The 27,924-nt window shown below is 43.3% G+C and overlaps 1 protein-coding gene across 2 annotated transcripts in view; it reads right to left on the bottom strand.

Moving 5' to 3' along the window:
* LOC119177919 (L-sorbose 1-dehydrogenase-like) overlaps window positions 1-16,368 on the bottom strand; it is a 124,281-nt gene extending 107,913 nt beyond the window's left edge. For both annotated transcript variants that reach the window (XM_075886870.1, XM_075886876.1), the window contains exons 1-3: window positions 16,206-16,368; window positions 13,846-14,048; window positions 2,381-2,567 (exon numbers count right to left, since the gene is read on the bottom strand). In XM_075886870.1, the coding sequence (XP_075742985.1) occupies window positions 2,381-2,567; window positions 13,846-14,048; window positions 16,206-16,329 (514 nt within the window). In that variant the 5' untranslated portion in view covers window positions 16,330-16,368. The remainder of the gene's footprint in view (window positions 1-2,380; window positions 2,568-13,845; window positions 14,049-16,205) is intronic.
* Window positions 16,369-27,924: the final 11,556 nt, after the last annotated feature.

Here is a 27,924-nt window from a genome sequence, read left to right as displayed (position 1 = left end):
AATTCAGTTGAGAGTGTGCATGTATTTGCAAAGTTCCAAGAAAATGTATTTGTATATCAGCAGTGAACACTTTACGATGAAACGGTTACACCGCTATACTAGGTAGGACGCATCTTACTCGCTACTTGTACTGTTTGTCGGAAATGAACTGTCGTGTTTCTTTGAGGAAATGAAGTTTTTTCTATGCCCAGCAAAGTTTTCGTCTAGTTGGAGACAGAGAAGGCGACCGGCTTCCATGTCTACTGAACGACTAGTGTTGTCAAGTGTCCGCTGCCTTTATGTTATGTTACTTAAATCCGCATTGGTCGTCTTTCCAGGCGAAAGTCAGTGCATCTGAAGGCCGGTCCAGCACTTCTATTTATGGGGGATGGCCAGCCATTTGGCGAAGTTTTGTAGAAACCTAACCGACGTTGCCTAGACGACAGCCCATTTGAGCAGCTGCTTTTGTTGAAGTGCAGTTTCGGCAATAATATTAGCCAAACTCATCGGGGTAAATTACATGAGCAGAGATACCGCTTTTTTTATCTGGTGGTAGCTTGTGATATGTGCGGTATCCTCGATATCTCTATGCTTGGCGACATTAAATAACAGTATTATAAAGCACCTGTTATTGTCGTTGTGGAACATCAGCACCCCCACCCCCAGTAGAGTATTCCGGCATAAGATTTCTTGTGCTTGTTTACCCAGATATACTTCCCTGGCTTATGAATGCATTTGCTAGTATGCCACTACTACAATCATTTTCATATTGAGCTATCCTTATATTGTAGATACTATATGTATTTTGAAACACCCAATTGAGTGTCCCTATACAATTCTATACGCGTGGTTATTTCAACATTGTACAGCTTCCACAGAGTCTGGGAGCACTTCAAAGCAGCATAGTTATGGTGACGAACATACAATACTGCGTAATAATAAAGACTCAGTGGTGGTTGCCAAATAGATGGGATGTGACCGCAAATTGATATATGTTGATGTGGTATTGGTACTGTTCATGTATCATAGATACTACCATTAGGTATTGGTGAAGGCTTCATTGACTATCAGTAAAATATCAGCGTCATACTTCACCGACTTAAGCAAAAAGTTCGGAATCGATGTAAATGAATGAGTAATTAAAAATGACTTTAGTGGCAATTGAACCGGAGTCTTGCTACGTCGCAAGCAAGTATTGCACGAAAATCATACTATTGACTGAGGTTTATATTTGAAACCCATGATCAGGTAATGAGAAACGATGCATTGGACGGCTACAGAAACTGTGACAATCTGGTGCTGTTCAACATGCACTTACATTGGGCAGTACAAAGATCTCTGTCATTTTGCCTCTTCGAAAATGTGACTGCCACGGCCGGTATTGAACCCCTGAGGTTCAAGTGAGAAGCCTTAAGGCGCCCCGATGGACTGTGTTCTACCACAAGTGTGTACAATTGCATGGAACTGCTTGCTAAAAATTATTATGACAATACCATCGAATGCCACGTAATTTCATGTCTCGAACCTTAGCACACGTAATGTTGCATGCTAGATGCATAAAATCTTGCCAGGTACCAAGACATGCGTATTGCAGAAAAATTAAGGGGTAAAAGGCCAACTCATTAGAAAGCACTTAGACATATTCGGTCACTTTCATTATAAAATGCATTATCAATGTTCACCGCTTCGTAGGTCCACGTGTAACCTTACGGACATATAGCGGGTACTTCGCTGATTCGCAAAACATGGATTTTTGATGTAGTAGCTACTTGGCAAGTGTATAAGCCCAGCAGTAGACATGCTATGGATAGTTTCCAAAGCTTGTTTGTGCACTCACAGAGTATTTTTTATTTGCGGCAGCGACGAAATGTCCACCAAGAAACAATACGAGGCTAGTGATTGGGAAGTTGATGTGAACTATGCTCGACTGCACTATCACGTTTCACTCTTGAAGGTGAATCGCGCCTATGCTACCTCCAAGTTTTATGCTCAGTGATGCACATTTCTACCCTCCAACGGAAAGGTTTCTGCGCCTAACGTGAATTGGAAGCATTGCAAGCTGACGTGGTCTTGCAGTGCCACCGGGATCAGTCTGCCTTTGACCAAGGAGATAAATTAGTTATCAGTTATTAACGCCACGTCATGCGCTTCACGCCACGAATTTTGGTAATCTGCGGTATCTTCATAACGTCGTATAGCAATGTCATTCAGCAATGATTTTTCGTACAACTCGTGCAGATGCCGAGGCCGTAGAAGGTCTATTTGTGCGTTTGATGAGCCCCATATAGCTTTCCTCTCAGTAAGCAAGACTGGATGCGAAATCAAGAGATCAATTCATTGGTAATAATAAATGTAACTGTAAGAGCATTCACATATCGTACGTAGTGAAGACATTCCTTACCGTTTTCGATACCTAAGTAGGATTTTTCAATGGCGATAAAATCCGGCAGGACATCAGCGTAAGACCAGCCTTCGGCACCATAGTGAGTTGCCCATTTGTCGAAGTCCTTCCTGTTTCCCCTTGTATATATAACGTGATTGATTGAACTTGAGCCTCCGAAGACTTTTCCACGGGGAAATCTGTTAATCTGCAATTGAAAAACAAGTGGTGGACTCAGCTAGTAAGCAAGCGCCATATTACTCTTTTCGTTGTCTTTATTTGAGCCAGGTAAGATTTGTGATCATTTCTGGTTACACGCCCCGCAAAAAACTTTCCCTTGTGGTTTACGCCAAGCAGCAGGCTGCCAGTCGCAACTGTAGCCTATTTCTGTTCACTAACGATTCTATGTTGTTGTCTAGAAAATATCTTATACAATGTCCATAATATTTGCACATATTATTTTACAGTGCCTTTTTTTACCCAGCAGCGCATTGTTGTGTGCAGCTTCGAAATAAATAAAATAGATTTTGTACGGAGCTATGTAGCCTGCGTCCTTCTTTTTGAAAATTTCGTTCGACATGTTGAACTAGCAATGTCACCAAGTTTGTGTCCGGTATTGTTCTTTCCTGAAGGTTATGTAATCGCGCACGCTTCGCGATAAACAATTCAGAGGACTTCGGCGAGGTAGAAGCAATATATTGAAATACTATCAAAGGCCCTTTTGTTGAAGGACGTGTGACATGCTATTCTTCAAAAGAGATGAATGAGTTAGTTAAATCGACCTACAGACAAAATAAAAGAGCGAGGAAGGCGTTCCGTATTATTAGAGAGTTATATACACCAGGCTTACCGGGTGACCGGGGGTACCGTGATACCGGAATCGAAGTGCACATGCGCAAATACGTACGTGACCCATACTGCTTACCGTACGCATGGTGTTTTTCAGATTTCACGTTACCATGGTAGCGTATATTAGGCGTGTGTAATGTACGTAAACATGGCGGCGCTCTCGGACGCCCGCTTCGAAGTGATTTTGGCATAGTTGTCGGAAGATTCACCTTGTTGGCAGCAAACTACTGTTCCAAGTGGCTTCGCTTGCCTTCAGTTAGCTTCGATGACCGAGTAGTACGGATACGTTGGCGTAGTTTTTGAGATAGCTTCCCATTTTGAACGCGTCTAGGCCTAACTACAACATTAATGTAAACAAATCGGCAACATAAATGTTTTCGCGTTTTTTAGCGCGCGGCTCATATTTATTTACTTTTAATATCAGTAAAATAAACTTCTAACAATAATTCTCGCGGTGGAATAGGCAAACACTCTCGTTTTCTTTTGATTTTCACCGCTTAACTTATTAAATTTTTAATGGGTGGCGCCACCATCCAAGCTGGGGTTCGTAAACCACGTAAACTGTATCCCGCTAAACTATAAGACGCTGCCCACAACGAACGTTTGCTGCACGGTAACGCCATTCTTTTAACCTATGCTATCACGATAACGCTAAGCTATGACTGTCTATTGTATGAACAATATACAATCACCAGTTTCAGTTTCCAGCTAAGTGGTTGTCACGGTGTCTGTCTCCTCAACATGAAGTATGCAGCGAAACCACAGATGTACAATGGTGTACAAATCACACTCTGATCGCTTCAGGGATAACAAGCACCTCTACATTACCAACCAGATCAACTTATCGACGTTTTCAGTTGCTTCTGAAGTGGCACAGGCTCGAATCATCAATCTTTGGTGGGCACGTATAGGGCCAGAGTGCTGAGCGAAGCGGCAGTATATTTACTACGTGCAGTACGTGATCAGGTAAACTGAAAGGTTTCTATTTACCGCAGGGTATCATTAGCTAGGCTGAAAATGGGGCTAGGAATAAGTGGTTGTTGCTCAGCTATGTGTAAACAGTAGCCTTTACATGTGGGTGCCACTCGTCTCAATTCAGTGTAATTGGAAGTGCGACATCATTCGCTGCATCGCCGCATAGAGTGCGTAGAATTGAGGGCGTGTACGCTTGTGCTGGCTGCACCTCGGTCGCACGCACTTCAGGCTACGTTACAGGCATGCTTACATCAATAGCATTTCAGCCTTGTAGCATGAGCTTTTTGCAGTAAACAGATAATTACACTGGCATCGCATCTTTCTTTCATTCCATCTGAACTCTGCTCAACTCGGTGCTCGCTTGAGCCGCGGTATTTGTGCGCGTCAAGAGCCACACTGTTGCATCCTGGTAAAGTGGGACGTACGCAAACTTGCTCTCGCTGCGCTCGCCTCTATTCGATGTTAATATATAGGTAAAAAACAGCAAAGAAACATAGTTCTAGTGAACTCTTTGTTCGTGCAGTTCTTGCGTTTACTCAAAAAAACCTTAATGTATAGTGGAACTGTACATTACACACAGACATGTTATTGCGAAAGAATTGCACAACTAGAGGTTTATAGATTCACAAATTGCCATAAGCGGGAGAAAAACAGAAGCAAAGAAGAGAAGCCAGGTGAGGCGTGACTGATAACTGTTGATTAGTATGCCCCAACAGCTAAGAGGCAACATAAGTACCCAAATTTGGTTGCGCGTGTGACTGCATGCGGTTGTGAGCCATGAATCTAAGGCACCATGATTTTGAGAAGTGGTACGAGTTTTACTTCTCAGTTACATTTAGACACTACTTTCGTGAAAAAAATATGGACCATCTCCCTGACTGTAACCATGATGGGATGCGAAGCAGCAGCGGTGCGCACGCTGTTGAACCGGCTGAAACTTGTGTTGACGCGGGTGCTGGAAAAATGGTTTGAAGGGAAACTCGGTGAAGCCTTTACTCGAGTAAACGTTTATGCAGAATATTGAGCTGAAAGTTTAGGGAGGTTTATAATAATGTTCACAGTTGTTAGTGGCCTTACAGGTGTAGTGGGCGCAATAAAAAATTTAGAATGGCATTTGCCCCCCAGCACCCAACCCTCCCCTAAGAAATAATCTAAAAAGCTGAGCCCCCCCCCCCCCCCCCGCCGCAAAACCGAATGCACGGAAACAAGTCATATCCTCGAAACTACCGCTTTGCGGGCCACACGTACCGCACCCTATTTGCATTTTCTGAGGGCGGACCACAAGCGCGAATAACGGCTCGTGTTACGAAGGATGCGAAGTGGTAGTGACCACACCGCAAGAGATTGCGGTGCGCTATTCTAATCCTCTCTAGTGTTTCCACTCGACGTTTGGTCGAGTGTTGCGGGAGACGGAGAGGGTGAAGCGTGATGAAACTGTCTTGAGAGCAGGCGGAGAAGCAAAACCACCTAGGTGTGTTGTGATGAGCCGGCAGCTGTTGCGAAGAGGGAGGGAGTGACGACAATGCCCAGCTACGACTTGATCTACTTTTCATCGTTTCAACAACTGCGGTGGAGGCAACGCACAGTGACGCGTTCGCATGGAGACACAGATAGACTGTGTTACACAACCTAGTCAAATATTTACATCGCAATTATAAATGACTCACAGTCACCGTGGCTTTACTAGACGTGGTTTTCTCAGATTACAATAAAATTCGCATGACTTTTGAATATTTGGTTTCGTAATAATATTTTTGATGCTCCTTCATCAATTATATTGGCTCATGCGCAATAGAGTGTTTATCTTTCGCTGGGTGTTTCTGTTTTCGTAATAAACAACTGTCAGTTGCGGTTCTCCTTATCAGTCCCATTTTTGGGTCCATCTTTCATGCACTAATTTCATGTTGCAGCTACGCAGAACTAAACTAGACCAACGGTGTCTTTTCCGGCTATGTATGTCACGTGCGGCTATGTATGCCACTTGCATACTAAGGAATCATAATTTTTCTCCCTAATAGGCATTGTGATTAGAAAAATATTTATTTTATTCTATGATTAGGTTAATAAATCAGAAAAAAGCGGCCATTATTGAAGTAGAGCTTCGGTAGTGACTTACTATTTCTTATACTTGCCTTGGCAAAATAATAAGGCACAAATGAACTCCCTAGTCGTATGTTTCTACAGCACTTTAATTTAGTTACAAGGTTATGAGATTGAAATTCGTGAAAATTGATTTGTTTTACTGGAGACAAGAAGTACTCTCGCCAATTAATACAGCATAGTGATGGTGTAGTGGTCTCCAAACATGTGAAAAATAGGTATGGCGCTAAACGAACGCGGATGAAGAGAATACGCAAACCGACACGTGCTCCAATTCGCGATTGTTGTTCAAAAGGGTCCTGCAACACTATTACAGGGAAAGTATGAGATCAAAACTCGAGTCACGCGAAGTGCCGTAGTTGTCCGCTGCCGCTGTCGCTGCCGTTGATGTAACCACTATCGCACAAATAAACCATGGCCTGCTTCGTGCTGCAGGCTGTCACCGTTCTGCTGAGAGCCTGTTCATGGCCGCACTACTACGCTTCGCAGACGACGCATGCGCACAGACTCGTGGCCTTTGGCTGCGTGTCATCTTCGGAGGGTGATAACTTCGCCCTGGATGGATTGTGTCTGCTGCACTCCAATGACTCAACATGGTTGCTATCTTCGGTGACGTCACCTCACGTGAGAGAATCGCCGGCTATAAGAGCGTCAGCGGAACGGGACTTCACCAGTGGGCTTGGCAGCAGCATTCCTGGCATGATGCTCAACCTTTTTCGCTTCGTGCTGCAGGTTTGTAATTATTCATGCGTTCAGTGTTTTCGTAGTGATGACCCATTTCTGGTGCTGCTGCCCTGCCCACTTCGTTTAAGGGGTGTAATTTCTGCTGTTTGTTCTGTGCCGCTAGATCTGTTGAGATGCGGGGATGTAGAGGCAAACCCAGGTCCTACAGAGCAGATGTTGTCAGAACTGTTAAATGGTCAGGCACAAATTACTGCCTCGCTTGACGCCATAACGTGCTCTCAACTTGGAATCGAGAAAAAAATTTCTGATTTAACCCAGCGCATAGAAGGGGTTGAAGCACAGTTATCTGCTTTAGCTACCCTGACAAGTAAAGTACAAGGTATCGAGATTGCTATGTCACAACGCGCTGAACAGATTTGTATGCTTGTATCGAAAGTTGATGATCTCGAAAACAGATCCCGCAGAATTAACTTAATTATATATGGAATAGAAGAACCTGCTAGAGAATCTAACGAGGAACTACTGAATGAAGTAACAGAATGTTTTCAGAAAAACCTTGCGGTAACGACATCCGCCATTGAACGATGCCATAGGCTTGGCCGTAAGGTTGGAAATAAGCCACGTCCAGTAATCATAAAATTTCTAGATCATCGGGAAAAGACTTCTGTATTAAAAAACGCATTTAAGCTAAAGGGAACTACGATGTCTATTTCTGAGGACTTCTCTAACAGGGTACGGGAAGTACGAAGAAATTTGTGGAAGAGCGCGGCTGAAGAAAAGAGAAATGGCGCAAAGGTTAAGCTAATATACGACAAATTGAGCATTGATGACACCCTGTATGGTGGGAATGAAACCGAAAAATCGCGCTTTAAACTTCAAAAGAAGAAGGGAAACTGACGTCGGGATCCTGTATCTGAGCCATTAAGAATCCTAAATGTAAATTGCCGAAGTGTGGTAAACAAAGCAACTGAATTAGAATTATTGCTTCTTACTCATGATCCAGACTTAATAACACTTACAGAAACATGGTTGCATAGTACAATATTTGATAGTGAAATAATTCCACCTGGTAATAGTATGTTAAGAAAAGATCGCGAAAGTAAGGGAGGAGGCGTTGCAGTTGTATTTAAGAAATGTCTCAAAGTAATTAGGATGCCAGATATTCCACAAGTGGAAGGCTTATTCTGCAAAATGTACCACAATAATATTCAATATATTGTAGCTTCCATATACAGACCCCCGACCTCGTCCATTGAAATCATCAATGAATCAAAAAATATCTGTGCACTCATGCAAAGTCAGGAGGTCGGCTAATTTTATCAGGAGATTTCAACCTACCAGATATAGATTGGACCTCTCTTTCAACTACTAAGCATAACGATATCATAGGAGAAGCAATGCTCGACGTTGCTTTTACTTTTGATTTGTTACAAGTTGTTCACGATTTCACTAGGGTGCAGGGAAGTTCGAAGTCAGTACTAGATCTCTTTTTTGTTAGTGGATGTATTAAGTCTTCGGCCACCTGTGAAGTGGTTCCCGGTATTTCTGACCACAGTGCTGTACTATTGACCCTGGCAAATGGCTTTATGACACGGAAACAAAAAACGTCATGTTTTCGAAATTTTTTGCGAGCTGACGCGACATCAATTATAGATCTCCTCTCCCTCAACTTCGACTCGTTTTTAATCAGTACTGCTGATGTGCAAGGCCACTGGGACTCATTTAAAGATTTGGTGAATGAATGTATTGATCGCTTCGTTCCATGTGTTGTTAAAAAGAAGAAAGAAAGGAACCCCTGGATTTCTCGGAACACGTTGCATCTCAAAAGGAAGCTAAAACGATTCAAAAAGCGTCGTAGTCTTGGGAATATCGCTGGTATAAACGAAGAGGTTTCAGAAATTGCAACTAAACTAAAACACCAAATCCATATTGACAAACAGCTGTATTATGAGAGAATCATTACCAAACTTCATTAAAACGTGTCCTGAGAGATTTTGGCGGAGCATTAAGCCTACATCTACTGAATGTAATGTTTTTGTAATTGATGGCGTTGATGTGCATGATAGCAAGGTTATTTCGAATGCCTTTAATGAACAATTTAAATCGGTTTTCACCATTGACAATAATGTTCTTCCCTCATTCGATGCAGATTATCCACCTATACCTGACGTTGTTATCAGTGAGCATGGCATTCTAAATATGCTACTTAAACTCAATGTTAAAAAAACACCCGGACCGGATAGCATTCCAAACGCATTTTTAAAGCGTTATGCCGGGTGGATCGCCAAATATCTGTATGTTTTATTTTCAAAATCGCTACACGAAGGTCGAGTACCAGATGATTGGAGGGCCGCCAGTATCAAGCCTCTTTATAAGTCGGGTGAAAAGCAACTTATCTCAAATTATCGTCCTATTTCATTAACGTCAACTACCTGTAAACTTATAGAACACATAATACATACGCATATATCTGAGTTTCTTAGTAAGCATAATATCTTAACAAAACACCAGCACGGATTCAGAAAAGGCTATTCAACCTGTACGCAACTTGTCGAGACGATTCACGATTTCGCAACTTCAAATAACAATGGGACACAAACTGACGCCATTTTTATGGACTTTTCAAAAGCGTTTGACAAAGTCTCACACAAGAAATTACTTTTTAAATTAGAGAAAACACTTAAAAATCCGCGCCTAATAAAATGGATAGCAGACTACCTTATAAACCGTAAACAATTTGTTGTTTTTAACGAATGCTGTTCAGAAGAGGCAACCGTTGACTCTGGCGTCCCACAGGGTACGGTTCTTGGACCCCTTTTGTTTTTAATTTTTATCAATGATATTGTGAATGAAGTTCCTGTAAAAATCAAGTTGTATGCAGATGACTGTGTCATATATTCTGAAATATCCAATGTAACCGATCAAATCATTCTGAATAGTGCCTGTTATAACATTGTGAAGTGGTGTAATTTATGGCAGATGTCAATTAACTTCGATAAAACAGTATTTATGCGAATAACTCACAAGAAAAAACCCTTACTATTTAATTATTCCACCGCAAGTTTCACCCTTTCTGAGGTAACTAACATTAAGTATCTTGGCATTAGGATTACCAATGACCTTAGCTGGACTAAACATATTGACTCCGTAGTTACAAACGCAAACCGAAAACTATTCTTCCTTCGAAGAGCTCTAAAACATTCTAATTCCACGGTGCGTACTCTAGCGTACAGGACTATCATTCGCCCAGTGTTAGAATATGGAGTGATTGTTTGGGACCCCTTCACTAAAGCTAACATAACTAAATTGGAAAACGTACAGAAGAAGGCAGTCCGCTTTATATTTAATAGCTTTGGACGCACCTCTATAACTTAACTCCTACATCGTGCCAATGAGCCTTCAGTTACCGAAAGAAATCGTTTAATACGACTACAATTTCTTTACCAAATAATTAAAGGGCATTATAAGCTTGATGTTTCCAACATCATTTCCTTTTCTTCTGGGTACGCCACCCGCCAAAGGCATCAACTTACAATAACCCCTTTCCGGTCCCGAAATAACTGCTTCAAATATTCCTTTTTTCCTCGTGCAGTAACTCAGTGGAATGGATTAACTAATAACCAAGTGATGGAGCCGTCCTTAGAGTTGTTTGCAGCAAATTTGACCTGATTGTTTACGTCATGCTGTTCTATTTTTTTGTTTGTTTGTTTGGTTTATGCAATCTTGAGTGCCAACATTGTGAAAATTATATCTGTAACTACCCTGCTAAAATCTCTGTAATAGAGATTGCAGTATGAATAAATAAATAAATAAATAAATAAATAAACAAGACTTATAGTAACACGGAGAAATTTGAACCGGGGTCCACTGCGTCCCAGCCCAGTTTTCTACCGCTGAGTGGTGCCGGTGCTTGGGATTCGTTTTGAAACCTGGTTTAGGCAGGCCTGATATCGGTAAAGGACTCACGGTAATATGAGTAATAAAAGTATTTAGAACACGAAAGAAATAATCAGGCGTGACAAAATGCGAATCGTGTTACGAGAAGGTCATCGAATTCTTCAACACATTACAAAAGTTTGTCCTTCATCGCCCATTCACTGTGGCGCATACCTACTTGAAGCGTAGTTGTTTATCGTCGTCGGCCACTGAATGCACCAGAAAGTTTGTTACAAGTGTTCAGCCGACACCACGCTTCTTTGAAGAATGATTTAGCATAGCAAATGCCAGCCTACTATGCAAAAACGATGAACACTTATGGCGCAGTCGGTACCCAGCAAGTGTGCTTGTAGCATTTACCTAAAGAGCGCTTCAAAAAACCTCTAAAAACGCGCTCTATATGCTTTCGCTGTGACTGTGCTGTGCTTTCCACGCAATCCTGCCTTTTTTTTAGTTGAGCAAGTTAAGAAAACGCTGCTGTAAAGTCAAGGCTTCCAGAGAACACTCGTGCCAAATAATATAGCGCAGCACCCTGCCTGTTTTTTTTTTTTGACATTAAAAGTTTCATAGTCAGCTCTAAATCGCTTTCTCTTCTATCGAAAAGTGGCATTACAGGCTTGAAAAATCACCACGTCTTGGCTACGTATCAGCTATAGGCTAAATTGAGGATGGCGTGCTCGGTCGTTTCCGATGCTGCCACTGGAGGCCGCGTCTTAGTAATGCGTGTGTGCGTGATCACACTGAAAATTCATGCATTCGAATAAAACTAAATTATAGAAAAGTTATCCTGGTGGTGCGTGTGACAAATCTTTGAACCTCTACTCGCACTGAGTGTATTTTAAAAAAAATATGCCGGGCTGATTTCGGTAAGAAAATAGGCTCCTTTGGTGAATCCATGACAAGGCTGCTTGGAAAATTTTTGTAGGGCCACTTTACGAGAAACCACGCTCACTGCAAGCAATCTACATAGTCTTCAACAAGGTAATTCCAGTAACAGTAAGATGAATGAAGGGACGAATTGTCATGAGCAAAGTGACCTATAGGAAAGTCGAAAGACTTGCGCCAGAAACTACGCTGAAGGCTTGAAAGAAAAAAAGAAGGCAGGGAAGCTAACCTGCTGATTGGCTGCCCTACACCGGTTATGGAGGAAGGAAAATTTGAGCATTAGGAAGAGAGAGAGAGAGGAGAAAAGAAGAGGAAGAAAAAAAATAGAGGGACAGGCAATTCGCTGCATGACAAGGGACTGCGATACAAGTCAAAGGCGATCATTCCCACCCCCTAGTTTTAAAAAAGGACCACATCGCATTCACTCCTTTTGATTTAAATTCATCAATCATTCGGGCCCACGAAACACGTCTTCGTTACAGTACCAATCCTCATGCACACGAAGAAGATGCAGAGCGCAAAGTAAAATTAGCAACTTCTACAAAGTACCTTTCAATCACATCACTTTTGTGTCGCACAAATCTAGTGATGTCGTGCTGTTTTTTTATACTCAATGAACTTTGCAAAGTGAAATGACGGCTGCTGCATTATGTGCGTAATGAGGGCACAATAAGATAAGGAAAGACAATTTATTGCTTGCAATGACGCGCGTGCATTATGGTAGCGAAGTTAGATGTTATAATTTTTCTTACATGACAAGACGCTGATTTCCTTAGAGAAAATGGGATGAACACTTTGTGATATATGACGTAACCACATGCTGGACATCTGCTGCCAATTTTAGGTTCAAATAACAGTAGCTAATGTATTGTGGGATGTTTTAAAAGTTCGCCACACCTCTTTAACACCGTGCAGCCTGTGTTTATTTATTAAGATATTCTATAACAAATCGGACGTATTTAAAATAGACATTTTCTGAGATTTATTCAATACATTTTTATAATGCCCTCTCAGTATGGTGAATTGCAGTGCGTTCAAGATGCTCCTGAAAAATTACCTGCCGCTTGTGTAAGCAGGTACTTGCAGAATGCTTTGATCTTTCTTTTCGTAAGCACGACTCTATAAATGAACACAAAGAGGTGCCAATAGCATTGCTGTTTGAGTGACCAATTAGTTCATTCGTCAATGCAGAGGCTGAAATAAATCCTGCCCTTAAATTGATTGCTTTTGCGAAGGAGGACAAGCACTCTGTTCATTTTTCAGACGGTTAAGACGACCTCGCTAGAAGGGCATCATAGTCCAAGCTTTCTTCCTGTTCACTCTTACAGTAAGTAGCTTCTTCTTTAGTTGCCGCAATATTAACCTTCCTGGATTAAGTACACTTACCAAATTATTGTTCTCCGTTTTTCAAGTTATAGCAGCTACCCGATGATTATTTCCAGAGTTGATGCGGCTAGCTTCCCAGAAAATGGCTGGGCCGAAAATGCACAAATAATAGGTGCCAAACTGACAAAACAATCATTCCCTTGAAATTCACGCACGATCATTTGAGCTTATTTGAAGCCTCAAGACGTGCACTGCTTCTCCGCAAGGGCCATGAATTCAGGTTGCCTATCACGGCATACCTGCTTCACAACAAGTGCGTCTTAACCATGAGACATTCTCTTACTAAACTGCATGCACTTGTAGCAAACTATGCTAGACTTTTGCGTATATAAAATGTTTATCACTAAGTGCATGTATGTTATATTTTTATGTATTTATTTCTAGGTGCAAGTAAATCATTGGAGAAACTCCAAGGAATATCATTGTGTAGGTATGGCGACATAATCCAGGGCTCCATACGTATCCGTTATTCGTAACATCTTTACCACTTCCATATCAGCACGTATTTCGGTCCGACAATCACGCTCCTGTCAGGACGCACTATAGCACCCCAGAAACAGGCAGAGCTAGACAGAGAAGACCAAAGACAATGCTAGAGTGAGAACCCGGCCTATACGCACAGTCTCTTTGGGATGAGTTTGACCCGAAAGTTCATTTCAATGCAACTTTACCTGGTTTTCCGCGGATAAACTGGCATTCTGCTGTGGTTCACTCGTGTAGTCCCAGTCTACGCTACTCCGCTGCAAGATCGCTGCGAAAAAAGGAACCTGCAGGGCGGCTCCTTCCGGTTCCCCGGCTTCGAGAAGCAACACGGTGGAACTGCCATCAGCTGTCAGGCGGTTGGCGAGAGCGCATCCTGCGGAGCCTGCGCCAACTGCGGTGACCAAGAAATACATGCTGGGTCATCACCACCAGCAAATTGTGAACATATTCTCGCTCATTGGAAGCGAGTATTAGGCTTCTTTCATAGCGCTGCGTGAGTGCCAACGCAGCGAAAGTTTTCTGGCTCTAAACAACTAGTCCGTTGCAATAGTGATTTGTTGTTGTTTTCTTCTGCACATGACTCCTACCCATCCAAGGATATTTGTCGATTATAAGGTGAATCTTCTCTATATAATCGCCAACACGAAGATGAAACAGACCGTGACGTCTTTGTCTCCACTTTATTTCTCGTTCTCACTTTTGATGCTCAAACCAGTGCTAACCATCAAAACGCGTCATCCCCCCCCCCCTAAAAACAATACGGAAAATGGGACTGAGTACATCAACTAAACCCTGACACTCGAATTGAAAATAAAGACAGCTTGGCAGTGATGATGCCAAGTCTGAATAAGGTGTGCAGTCGGGCAGTCTTCAATGTTTCTATTTGATTGTATCTTTATACTGGCTTTCTGTCTTGTTCTATTTTTAAAGCTTTCTGCGTTCTTTCTCTCAATTTCATTCATTTCGATCATGGCAAATGAAGAACAAGATGTAGAAGACTTCTCTTTGGTACAAGCGCATGATCAAATGTCTATATCATATGGGGATTCGCATTCCTTAATATAGCAACTTCTTTATTTTTATCAAAGATTGAGGAAACTGTCGGTAAAAGTCGCTTGAAACTCAAAGAGTGTGACAGAGGCCCGTAGCCATCTTTACAATGTAGGCAGTGATAGCACACGAGTTATGAAGAGGAAAAAAGAAAAAAAAAGAACTCAAAGTCATATGGAACAGATATTCAGGGACACAAACTGTTAAAAATATAATATAATTTTGTGCAAGAAAACATTTACATCAATGACAAATATAAAAAGCTAGACTACATTAGTTTCCTAAGTGAGCATGTATTTACGTTTTGTTCGTGCGGTATGTGTGCACTGATTATTTATATTTCAATATTTAATTGATGAAATTAGTTAGAAAGAGTACGGTGTAAAGTATATCTCCATGGAATCTTTTCAAAGAAGGTGCTCCCAGCCCAGTGAGCACCTTCCACTGCTCTGTGTGACCAGTACCATGCCATTGCGTTTTTTTTTATAGCGAAACAATTTTAAGCGAACTTCGACGGCATTCAGCGTATCTGTCGGTCGATCTATCTATCTAGCCACCTACGACATTTAGCTCTCCAGGCCGTTTCGATAATGGGCTCTATACAAAAGTTCGTGCGGCATAACATGACTGCATGGCGAGCGTAAGTGACAAGTCATAAATGAAAAATAATGGTATGTATGACATAAATTTCAAGGTTTCTATGTCACGGTCTTCCTTCTCATGCGATGGTTTTGTTCACATGACACATTGCAAAACAGCGATGGTATGACAGGACTGCGTAACGAACATAAGTGGCAGACCCTAACACGGAAATCATCACATGCATGTCATGTAACTCATGACTACACACCATGCGCTCATGATGCGCTCGCCGTCATTGCGCTAGCTTCAGATATAACAATTTGATATTTCGTGACGTGAATGAATAACGAAGAGATATGACTGATGCAAACACGATAATATTGGCATGCATGTCATATAGGAACATGACTACACGCCGTGCTCATGATGCACTTGCCGCCATTTCGCTAGCTTCAGATATACCAAATTTGGTATTACGTGACGCCTGGTCGTTCCATTGGCTGTTCTAAAACGCTTTAGTATTCATACTAACGCGATTCCTTTCTCGGAGTCAGGCAGGCCTAAGGTAAATTTTCGAGGAAGTCACAAGCATCGCCGTAGCTCACTGGTGGAATACTGGGCTGGCAAGCAGCGGACCCGGGTTCTAGTCCCACTGTGTCCTTGGCAGTTTCATTTGCCATTTCTCATATTTCGTGCGAAAGCTGTTACAAACACCAGCGGCGGTGGTGGCGGCGGTGGACATATACGGCGTCGCTCATGACCAATGTTGTGTCTCACAACAGTTTTCACTGTAGAAGTGTAATAAATGCAATATATGACAAAGCGTGAATTCCAATCGTGTCTATTATATTAGACATGCTGGCCTAGGCTCTGCAACTGAAGGAACAGCAAGAATGGGCTTTAGTGTGGTACTCACCGATGATATAGTCATATTGTCTTTTCAATTTTACATCATATTCAGATTTGTCTGGTAAATTTAACAACACTACGACTGAAACGGCGTTCAGAAACGCTAGGAAGAAGTCCTGAATCAACGCCATCGTTTTTGATGAACCTGGATATAAGTATTATTTGCCGGATGTTGATGGCACCCGGTCTTTATACTGATGGGCTGAATTCACGCAGCTGGCAGTCGTGAACGGGATGTGGCGCTGCTTATCTATTCGTTCGAATGCTTGCCACCTGTTGCATCGCCTGTAGTACGAAGGCATTTTTAGCAGGATTGCAATCATTGGATCATCGACGAACATAACTTTGGTCGAACCTACGAGGGCATGTACAACTACTGATTGTGACTCAAAGCATGCACATTCCTCTGTAGAACCTATAATTGCCGCTACACACCATCAAAACATATTGATGTACTTTAGTATGCAATAAGACTGCAGTAACATTGGCCGGAGTTGCGTGAAAAATGAATTTTTCGGTCACTGCATATAAAAAACTTGTTCGTAGCACTCAATATCACAATGGTAAAGCTAAGAAAATTGTCTCGAGCTGTGTATTATTTTATTACTGCTCAAGTTTAGCTTGATTTAAACTTCACATACAGGTTACTTGATTTAAATGAATTGCATTGACGGGTATTTGCAAAACTGTTTTAGCATGGTCAGAAAAAGCTGCCGATCAGCTCCATTGTGGCTAACGAGAATGAGTGAACTGTATTGCAGGTGTGCAAAGTTAAGGTTCCAGTTTTCGTTTTTTTAAATACCCACAGGAAGGCACGAGTAGGCAGGCGAAAAGCACTAGTGCAAATAGGTTAGGTGACTCAGGGACGCAAAGTGAGGGGATAATTATTGCTGTACGCAGCACTATTACCTCAAATATAATAATTCAGCTGGCTTCAGTAAGTTTGCATGCTTGTATTGAAAAAAAAAATGTGAACAATGATGTTGGTGCACAGTTTCGCTTGGAAGCTTTCTTCTAGCTCGCCTGCGCTCCAAGATATCCGGCTCTAAAGTTTAATTGTTATCCGCATGATTACGCATGCAAGTTATTGAGGTTGAGCGCAAGGTTCCTTGCTAAAGTGATACGTCTGTTACGTACGGCGTTTAGTCTGTGAATAGTGTGGAAGCGTAGGTACAGATAATGACACTTACCTTTGCCCTGTCTGTCGGCGAAATAAAAATTGAAGAACCCTTTTGGCCAGTGTCGTAACACGCAACCGCGTAACCTCTAACGATAGTGGCCCCTCCGCGACGGTATATTGGCTAAGGTACTCGGATGCTGACCCGCAGCTCAGGGGACCGAATCCCGGCTGCCGTGGCTGCATTTCCAATGGAGGCGGAAATGTTGTAGGCCCGTGTGCTCTGACTTGGGTGCACGTTCAAAAACTCCAGGTAGTCGAAATTTCCGGAACCCTCCACTACGGCGTCTCTCATAATCATATGGTGGTTTTGGGACGTTGAACCCCACGTATTAATCTAACGATAGTGGCAGGTGCCATAGTCAGATAATTGTGTGGGCAGAGAGTCCAGTCACCAGTGCACGAGCATAATAATGACTAGAGAAGCGTGCATGTGTTGTCCTTGCCTCTGCTACGCAGATAGCGTGACTGGTGGCGTCTGGTTACCGTAACTTTTGTTGCAAGCAAAAGCAACATCTGCTCCATTAATACCTGAAATAGGTTTATCCTTGCTCATTCGTATTTCCTGCTGCTAGATAAGCTTATTTTGTCATGCACGGAAACACATCACCCATCAAGACGTCAATGCCTCAAACAGCGTTCAAAAGGCCTGCCTTTCGTAGCAATACAAAGGACAAATCATTCTCGCATCGTCTCCTTGACTCAGGTGCGTCTATATATAAAGGAGCATTGCACTGACTTGAGCGTTTTTAGATGCGTTATAGTTCGAATAACAATTAAACATTTAAGTTGGATATCTGAAACCATAGGCGTGCTAGAAGAAAGGCTTCAAGTGAAACTCGGTACAAACACAACTACCGAAAATTTCTTTCAGTACATATCTGCCAACTTTAGGAAGCTAGTAGAAATAAATTATTAAATTTTGAATAATTTAGTTGCTGGCAGCAATAATCAGGATATCACATTGCGTTCTCTGATCACTCAACTTACCTGCACCAGCGAGAGCTGGAACGTGTAGCCCCGGTCTTTGTCCATTGGTTCAACCTGACGTGACACTGAAACGTTTAACCATTATTGGTTACCTTTTCGTGCTTCTTAAAGAGGTTAGACACACATCTGACTTGGGTTTACCACAGCGTTTATTTCACAAGCCACACACTGTGCCTCGCATGATCACGGTCATGAAGGAATGTTATGAGTGGTTAAATGTGTTTTGCGATGCGTTATTTATAGTTATTCTAGAATAGCAGGCATAGTCAGAAGTCGGATTATCAAAAGGTAAGGCTACAGTTGGCTCTGGTGCTTAAACGTTTAACTACACTTGCAACCATCGCACGTGCGTCCTCTTCAGCCCTATCCCTCTCCCCCTGTATAAATGAGCTTGATATTGCGTTCCAGTCGGATACTCATTTTGAATCCCCCCAGCCCCCCCCCCAACCACAAGAAATGAAAGGATGACAAGGCAGAATCATCGGACGATCTTAAATGTACGAGTAAAATATTTAGAAAGAACACTATAAACTCAAATAAAAGGTTCATTTAGGCTGCACATAAATTACGGATCGTTTCACTAAGACATAAAATATTCTAGACATGTTAGTTGCTCTGATCCTGTTTTTTGAAAACTCTCCCACAATTCCACCCTTCTCGAGCGCCTTCGCAGACATAGCTCTCTCTTCTAATCTTGCCATATTCTCCCTTCCGTCATTCTTTATATGGGAATGGAATCGCAGTGGAATAAAAAAATCATGAATGACAACGTCTCACTTTACATACAGCAGTCTACTCCCACCCCTGATGTCATTTCCGTACAGGAGCCTTTACAAGCTTGCAAGCTTTCTAGCTATCAGGCTGTATATTCGCATGCGAGTTCCCTGTCGGCCACCACGAATATACACATGAATATCTCGTTTATAGCACATGATCTATGCAATCTTTACTCGCACTGCATTTTTCTTGAACTTCTCCTACGTCATTTCAGCCAAACCATATAATTTATCCTAAATATTCATTCTCTTCTTTGAGGGGGCCTCCCTGCTGTATTCGAAGCAATCGGCAGGGCCTTACGAATGGCAACCAATCAACAAAACACACTCACTCGCACTAATTAAAAATCTGCTCCCCATCTCTGTAAATCAACATAGACGGATAAAAAACTTCAACTAGCATGTCACTACACTCCGGGAAAAGTTGTACAGGCGCATCTCTCTAGTCAGTATCAAAAGTTGTCGCTTACCAAACTGTATCAGGTACTCGTGTACTGACTTGGCATCAGCGACGTTCCTGGTCACAGCACATCCACGAACCCAGTTCCAATTGCTGTTTGCAGCAACATAATAATCTCGCCACTCCCCCAAGACTTTCACTCATCCATAACATAATGAAGCAAGATGGCAAGTTGGAGCCAAGGCCCTTCACTCTTGAGCAGCATACGTAAGCGTGGCCGAATATGCAGAGCATCGTCTTCGCAGAAGCGGTTGTAGATAGATTTCACAAACTGCTTCAGTACCGAAGCAGCAAGAGCCGGCCGAGTATACGGACAGCGTCACAGCAGCAACCAGGCAGTCTTAGCTCGTGCCTCGCGCCAACGTGTCGATGTCGCTGCAGTAGTGGGCATTCCTCTTCACTACAGTTGCAAGTCCAGTCATTCCGAATTTGACAGAAACCTGGGGAGCAGAGAAGGCGGCAATTGCCTTAGCCATTGTTCACTCCTCCGAGGAACACGTTTTCTTTGATTCAAAAACTCCAAGTTGTAAGTTCGCCCCACTCAAAATATATTCTGTGGTTCCTAGAGTGCTTGAATTATCTCCTCCACCTGATCGCCTTCACACCCTTGTGGGTCCCTGCACTCAGTGGACACCCAAACAAGGCGGCTGCTCACACCTAAGTATGAGCGCTCGTCAACCGGGCCCACAGCAGCCTGCCTTCGCTTCGAGATGCCAAAGATCGACTCCTCAACTACCATGGCATCACGCTCTTTTACCGAAATTACCGGTTAAGGTATTCCCTACCGCATAAGTCTTATTCTAGAAGGGACCGAGATTTGTGGTGCAGGTTTTGAGCTCCAAGCCTCGGTGCATGGGGAGGGCACCAGGAGCGTTGCAAGGCTGTTCTGCACAGTTCGCCATGGAGGCACAGCTTCGGAGAGTCAGTTGGGCCAAAAGGGTTGGTAGCGAACCGAGCACCCATCGTCTTCCTGCATCCACCAATGCTTCATTGGTTGCAACACACATGGTCTACAAACGAAAAGTAATTCGTCTTTAATTGTACAATGCTGCTGCAAGTTTTGGATTGGTAACGAGTTCCCTTCTACGCAGACCTTATGTGGTGGCAGCTTATAAATTGAAGAGCCAGCAAGCAGGAAATTTGGGCAGATTGAACCGAAGGATTACTCAACTCATGCCGACGCGTGGAATTCGTGCTTGCGCAGCACCTATTGTCGAGACAGCAAGATCCTCACGTTCAGCGCCTCTCAAAACCTGCTAGATGGTCTGCTGCTGTCGGGGAACCGGAATCAACGCGTGCAGTTCATTCAACCAAATTTCGTTCCAAGGTCAAGAGAATGAGCTTCACAATGTCCTGGCACTGAAGAGATCCTGGGAACAGCCTAGAAAGGATAGCTACCATCTATCGAACGTGACGACACTCACTTGCGCTACGATGCCTGCTGCCATTCCATCACTCCAATGTCGGACACCTACCCGGTGACGGATACGCCACCGCCGGTACTCAACCAGCCCACAACTTCCCGGGCTCTAGCGCCGTCATTATGCTAATACCATCGTTCTGTGTGCTGTTTTACTTATTTAGCGTATGCGCTCCGTACATTAGAATTTTAGTGTGTTTTTTTTTGTTTACTATAGGCCGCAATCTCTTTCATGTTCAGCGAAACACATACCTAGAAACGCGTCGCATGTGTGTGACGATCCTAACAGCACTGTCCCTTGGATAATACGTTTTCGTTGTGTGCAACTACAGATATGATTGTGTGTGCTGCTTTTCTCTACAACTTCTTGCAGTGACATCAGACGCTGAAAGAAAAAAAAACTATTAACACTCGAAGACTCCATGACGAGGCATACCGTGCTGTTCACTAGAGAAGTTAAGGTCTCGAGGAGATTCTCAGTAACTGTACTCATGAGCACGACATAAATTTTACTCTCCTGAGTAAACCTTCTTGAGGATCACTTTAGGATATGCAGTCTCTTAGATGCACTCCAATGCATATAGCAGACAACTGGACGACGGTAAATGCATGCTTCGCCAAAGTACGTTACCGTAGTTTGTCACGTGCTCTCTGAAACTCATCCACAACAATAAAAAATTAAAGGACCTTCAAGAAAAACCAAGCATACACCACGCATGCTGGAGCATTGTCTTCACGGTCTTAGCAATATCAAATATATATGTTATTTCACAGGAGATAATACTGTATGTGACAGGATACGCATAGCATGTAGCTTTTAGAAAGCTATAATGTGACAGCTCAGATGATGTGCTATTAAAGGCAACAGAGGAGGTCTTGTTTATCATTCAGTGTGAGCTTTGAATGTACTGACAGATAACTTCTCTGTGGAACAACTTGACACACAGCCAGAGGTTTTAAAGGCCCATAGACAGTGCTAGACAGACTTGCTGGCAGATTAATTCTTGACATATTTTTAATACTGTCAAAATAATCACGATAGCGAGCTAGTTCTCAAGGAATGACTGCTACTCATGCAATAACCGTCGTGCTGCTGGAAACATCCACTGTTTTGTAGCAGAAGCTACACTGGCCGAGGTTCGGAAGTTTTGCGTTGCATAAGATGAGCGATTCTGCAACGGAGAGAGAGGCAGTGACGTCACACGGCGTACAGCTGATGCGTTGAAGAAGGCCGGGAAGCTCTTATAGTGACGTGTCACTAGTGGACCGGCGCTTCACTCGCTTGAGATAATTCACTCGCTAGCCCCTTCATCCGGTCCGTCCGTACATTCATCCGTGGTTATTTTGTCCGTTCATACCCTCGTGGTTCATCCGTCCTACCGACCACGCGTGGTTTGTCCTGCCATTCATCCATGGTTCATCCATCCATCGGTCCAACGGTAGTTCTCAGTTAAAATCTATGGCGAGAACACAGAACACGCCCCACAGAGAAAACAAACGACACACCTAAGCGCTGAGGCCACACCCAAGGCCAGATTAGCTTACGCTGCAAAATAGTGGATGCTTCTAGCAGCACAACAGTTATTTCTTGAGTTAATGCTTGACACACACACCCACTGATGTATGTCAATTTTTTTCTTGTGGGGCATCTTTTTGTGCTCACGCTGTTAATCGTAATGCAGAGATATGTACCACCTAGGCCCAAATGAAGTTTTATGGAACTCAATAGTTCGTCCGTCGTGGTCTGTCCATGCTTCCCTTTATTTATTGCTTGTGCGACCACCCGTCTCTCTATCAATGGTTCGTCCGTTGATCCACCTAGCAGAGGTTCAGCCATACGTGCTTTTGCCTGTGGTTCAATCGTTCATCCGCTGCTTGTCCGTCTGTCCTTTGCTCACTCTACCTATCTCCCAGAATGGTCAAGCTAAGCCACCACTATTCTTTTTAAAACTCTGAATAAAATGTTTATCAATAAAATAACAGCAGAGCTAATCGCCAAAAGCTTATCCAATATCGAGCTCGCATGAGCTCGATAGTGAATGTATGACCTAATCCCACTCACGACACTTCACTCTAAGAGCTCTGAGGCATTTATGAAGTTCATTACTGTGGTGTTAGTGCTCGCTTCACCACGTCACTGTCGTCAAAATCCCAGAATGATGCGTAAAGCCTGCGAGAAACCGTGGATTCAGTTGTATACAGTGCACCGCCTCTGTGCGTTTCCTACGTACGCAGAGCTGCTCTGGACACCCAACAACAACTGCCTAGTGTTATCGCTTTTCAGCCACTTTGAGAGTCAATTTCTTCTTGTGTCCGTTATTCTTGACAATTTTATCCTGACCATGTCATTGTTTTTCATCATAATTCATGGTTAACTTCCTCCTCTTTGGGTCATTCATGGCGGTTTCTTTCAGCGTGTGGCTCCAGCTCAGTTCATTGAAGTGCCCCTCTTGGCACCTTCACACCAGACTACTAGACCACCGTGTCAGCTGCTTCTCTCATAGTCAATAAGGGGATTGAGAACGTTTACTTTGACGTAACAGTATGGAGTAAGCCTTGGTATAACTCTAGCTGGGCGATTTCTTCGTTTTAGGAACCTTATCGATTGCCCCACCCCGAAACCTACGCGAAGTGGCACCATTGTGGGTATATTTATATTAGAAGGCCAACTTTCCACACTCGTTGAAATGCTACGTGTGTCAAGATGTGATGGGAATTCTAGAATCTGGGTTGAAGGCTTGCGGAATGCCATACGTTAGACAGTATAATTCATGTAAAATGGTTGCAGTGGTTGTTCAGTTCTATGTGGCTGTAAGTGTTTTCTATTCCCTTTAGGCTCTGGATGGGGTGGTAAATACAACATGCGCTACAGCCTTTGATTTTCGAGAATCACGAGGTAGGTAGGATGTGCGATCTCTGGGCGTCAGCTTTCCTTTTTCTGATTGACTTTGTGGGTTCCGACTGTTTATGTGCAGCTGTTGCGTACGCATTCTGAAAAAGCGTTGTCAGAGATATGGGCGAGATGCCAGGGCAGGGTATCTCTCTAATAAAGACACAGACAAATAACAACGAGCTCGTAAATCTCCCACTCTATTTATTCATAGCGAGGGTATCGCTCTGACAGTCCGGATGCCTTGTGGTAATACACGATAAGGCAAAATTATCCGAGAAAGGAGTGACGGAGCCCAATAAGCACGCGTGATAAACGGATAGACCGTTGAGCAGCAACCACAGAGGGATGCGTGGCACGTACAAACACTTAGTCTTCAGAGGAATGAACCACACAGGAGATGCGGGACGTGCGAAACCTCTTTTGAAAAAACTAGCCGTCCTCTCCTTTTTTTGGCCAAGTTTTCCCCCTAACTTTGCTGGTGACAGTTGACGTTCGGTCATGCTCGGAGAGGTCGAAGATCTAGGAATTGCGCCATGGTGCTTTTTGCGTACGTTTGGACGAGCATGCGCTGCTACTTTTACGTTTCCCGCACCCATGAAATCTGGAGAAGGTCTCGACACTTCGCCACGCCGCGCTCTATATCTTTGCCTTAGTCAAGATGGTCATGACCAACTCACAACACCATCGGTTGGGAAGGAAGGCCAATATGGCGGCCGAGAAGACAGCAGGCCTATCTGATACATTACATCAGACCGACTCAGGGCGGAAATCAGCGCTGGATTCTTTAATAAGTAGGTGATCATCCTCTATTGTGTCGTACTTACGGGCTGACGATAGTACAGGCTCGGTAGTTTTATATAACTACGGACGCCGAAGCCGCGAATGTTGACTTCAGCGTCTGCTGTTCGCCTGTTCTTTTTGACCGCCCAGAAATTTGCCGCCAATGCCCTTGGCCGCCCAGAGGAGACGCTCGCTCATTAAGTGCTAGCCTGTCTGCCGCTGTGATGAGCTCCGGGTTGACGATATTGGTGGAGACCTCGTCGCTGTTTTGCGAGTTTTCCAAAACACGTTGTGGTTGCTCATAACGAGCTTGGATGTGCTATGCCGCGCGCTGTAAGTGCACCAGCATGCGCTGGCGGAGATTTCAATGGCGTCGGAACCGAACCTGAAATTTGGTCGCTGTTGCTGTTGGCTTCTCCGTAAATCGGTCGCAAGCTGCTCGGCAGCAGCCGTTGGCAGCTGCCAAGGCAGCGGACTCGCGTTTGCTCCCTGCACTCACTCAAGTTTGTAGAAAAGGGCCGCATTACCGTCGCGTTTTCAGGTGATCGATCTAAACAAACTCGGCGCTGCTTGTGGTGGTGGCCCAGCATACGGTCGCTCTTTTTTTCGAGGTTCACTGGCGGCAGACGTTTCGCGTGCAATGCAGTGTTTGGTCTCGCGTTCGCTTGCTAGTGCTGAAAGGCGGCGCTCACTTAGCATTCACCGCCTCACTGGCGGCACGGTGGATCGCGGCGCCTCGGAGTTTTGACTGCGACTACCACAGTTAAGCTGTTGCGCTACGGGTATCGAAATGCGTCTTTGACAATATGTGACATCACGGTCAAATCGTTCGCATGTTCTAGTTTACACGTATGTTTTTTCTCACCTTGCACATATTTGTCCTATGCATGCATATTCACCCTCTGTCGCGAGTAAATAACTATTTTTACACTTTTATTGTGCAGCCATGGGCACACACCGTGCAGAAGGCTGTGGCTGTGTGCGCTGGCGTCTGCATTGCGCGTCATCTATCGCTTTCGTCGGAGCAGCTTCAAAAGGACCATATGAGATGTGAAGGAAAAGTTATTTGCGTGTCGTAATTTACGTGCAGGTTTTTATATTAACTTGCGCATACTTGTCATATGCGTGCATCCTCATATTTTGTCACGTGTGGCTAACTATTTTCACTCTCTTATTGCAAATCCATGGGCACACAACATGCAGAAGGCTGTGTACGCTGGCGTCTGCAATGCCTGTCATATATCGCTTCCGTCGGAGGAGCTTCACGAGGATTGTACAAGATGTGACAACCAGGCTGAACTTGTACGTACGTTTCAGCACTGATTCCCCTAAAGAATAGAGAATCTTGAAGTGCATAGAGAAAAATGAAAATTCGAATGTCTCACTTTTGCCTTTTGTTCTTGCAGTGACTGCAAAAGCAGTGAGGCACATGTGGCTAAATATTTTTTTGCGTTTTCCTTTCGCACCATTCGAAACAGGCGAAAAAAGTATTGGGCCTGGTGGAGAGTAAATAAAAAAAAACAATATTTCAAGTGTGGATAAAAAGTTGATCCGGTTGGAATATTTGAGTAGACCAAGCAGTGGTCCTGCGAGGTGACTGTGAGGACTAATGGTTGCCCGGTAAAGTGTGACTGTGCTAACAGTTGCCCGATAAGGCGTAAATGTGAGGACCTAATGTTAGTCGTTTGAGATAATTTGTGCAACTAATGGCTACCCACTAAGGTGTAAATGTGAGGACTAAATAAAAGTTCCTTGAGGTGGTCTGTAGGGACTAATTGTTAGACCCGGAGCCGTTAGTCTCTAAAGAGATCAATGGTCGTGGCATCACCATTAGTCCCCAAAAAAGACGAACAACACACCATTTTAACACCCTTTTGCCTTAGAGTGTATACGTGGGGCTATTGTTGAGCCGCAAGATTTTAAAATGATCATCTGCTTTTTCTGCGCTTAACAGCTTGGCAAAGTTGTAGTGATTGAGAAACACTCATTTGCCTATCCCAATTCAGTACCATCATTATATTGACAAAGACTTCATTTCCTTTCATTTCTCATAAAGAAAATCGCAGTGAAGGCGGGAAAATGTACGTGTGCTTACTCAACTTTACTGAACAAAAGCATATGAGTATAGATTGACGCTATCTAACGAATGTCCAACCGAGAGCACTGCTACGTATCCACCTAACAGCTGCTGTTTTGATGCAGCTGTTTCTGTATTTTGGAAGCTATAATTTATACAGAATGGCTGTTTCAATACACCATTGTTTTTTAACTGTGCACTAACGGGCACTCATGCATGCGGACTCCTACGCCCGGCTTAACTTTTGCCCAAGCTGCGCAGCTTTACAAGTCAAATCGGCATTTTCAAAGTCACCTGAATGTTATAGGTACAGCATAATTCACCCACTTTCGCGATGACCTTTCGTAAATGATATGTAATCTGTAATCTGTATCCGTACAGGTGACCACACGAAGGGCAATATGCTGGTGTGTAGGGAGCATTTCAGTCTGTACGTGTTTCCGTTCTGAAATTTACAATTGAAATCTAACAATCATGGCATACCAACGACCAAAGTTATTTCGAAATGCATGGTGAATGAGGGAGGTGAACTTAAAATTGGGGTTATAGATATTTTTTACCAATTATATATTATAAAGCTCCTCTAAACATATAGAGGAAGGTACTGCTTTAACATGCCTTCGTGGGCTCAGTGATCTAATATATAATTGAAGCTCCTTTAAACATATACTGGAAAAAACTGCTTTATCATTTCTTTATGGTCTCATTGAACCAATAGAGTTCAAAGAGGATTACGACAATTCCCTTTCGCTTTGGGTATTTGTATCGTTGATGAAAAACTGGAAATCAGTCCTAATTTAGCTGATTGATAGAACAAAAAAAAGCTTGCAGACCACAATGATGTCCATGATTTCAAGTGCCCTTCACAGACGGATTTCGTGAGCGTGTATCACGGTGAATAGGAAGTGAAATAAATTAGTCACGAATAAAATAACACCAAAGCCGCTCACTTCACATGCCAAAAACACTACCAGGTGGAAAATTCATTTGAATGAATGAACAGTTTACGAACAAAATGCATACTTTGCAAAATATCATCAAAGAAACTTGCTTTTCCCTAAGCGTACACACAATATTACAACTCGTCTACCTTAAGACACCATAACAGGTGAGCTACAGTCCTGCGCATACACCTGCACAATGCAGTCTTCCG

Source organism: Rhipicephalus microplus, chromosome 1 (genome assembly GCF_043290135.1).
Source record: "Rhipicephalus microplus isolate Deutch F79 chromosome 1, USDA_Rmic, whole genome shotgun sequence".
In the NCBI taxonomy this organism is placed as follows: Eukaryota; Metazoa; Arthropoda; class Arachnida; order Ixodida; family Ixodidae; genus Rhipicephalus; species Rhipicephalus microplus.
The sequence above is the reverse complement of the archived record's forward strand: the minus strand, read 5'-3'. Positions and strand labels throughout refer to the sequence as shown.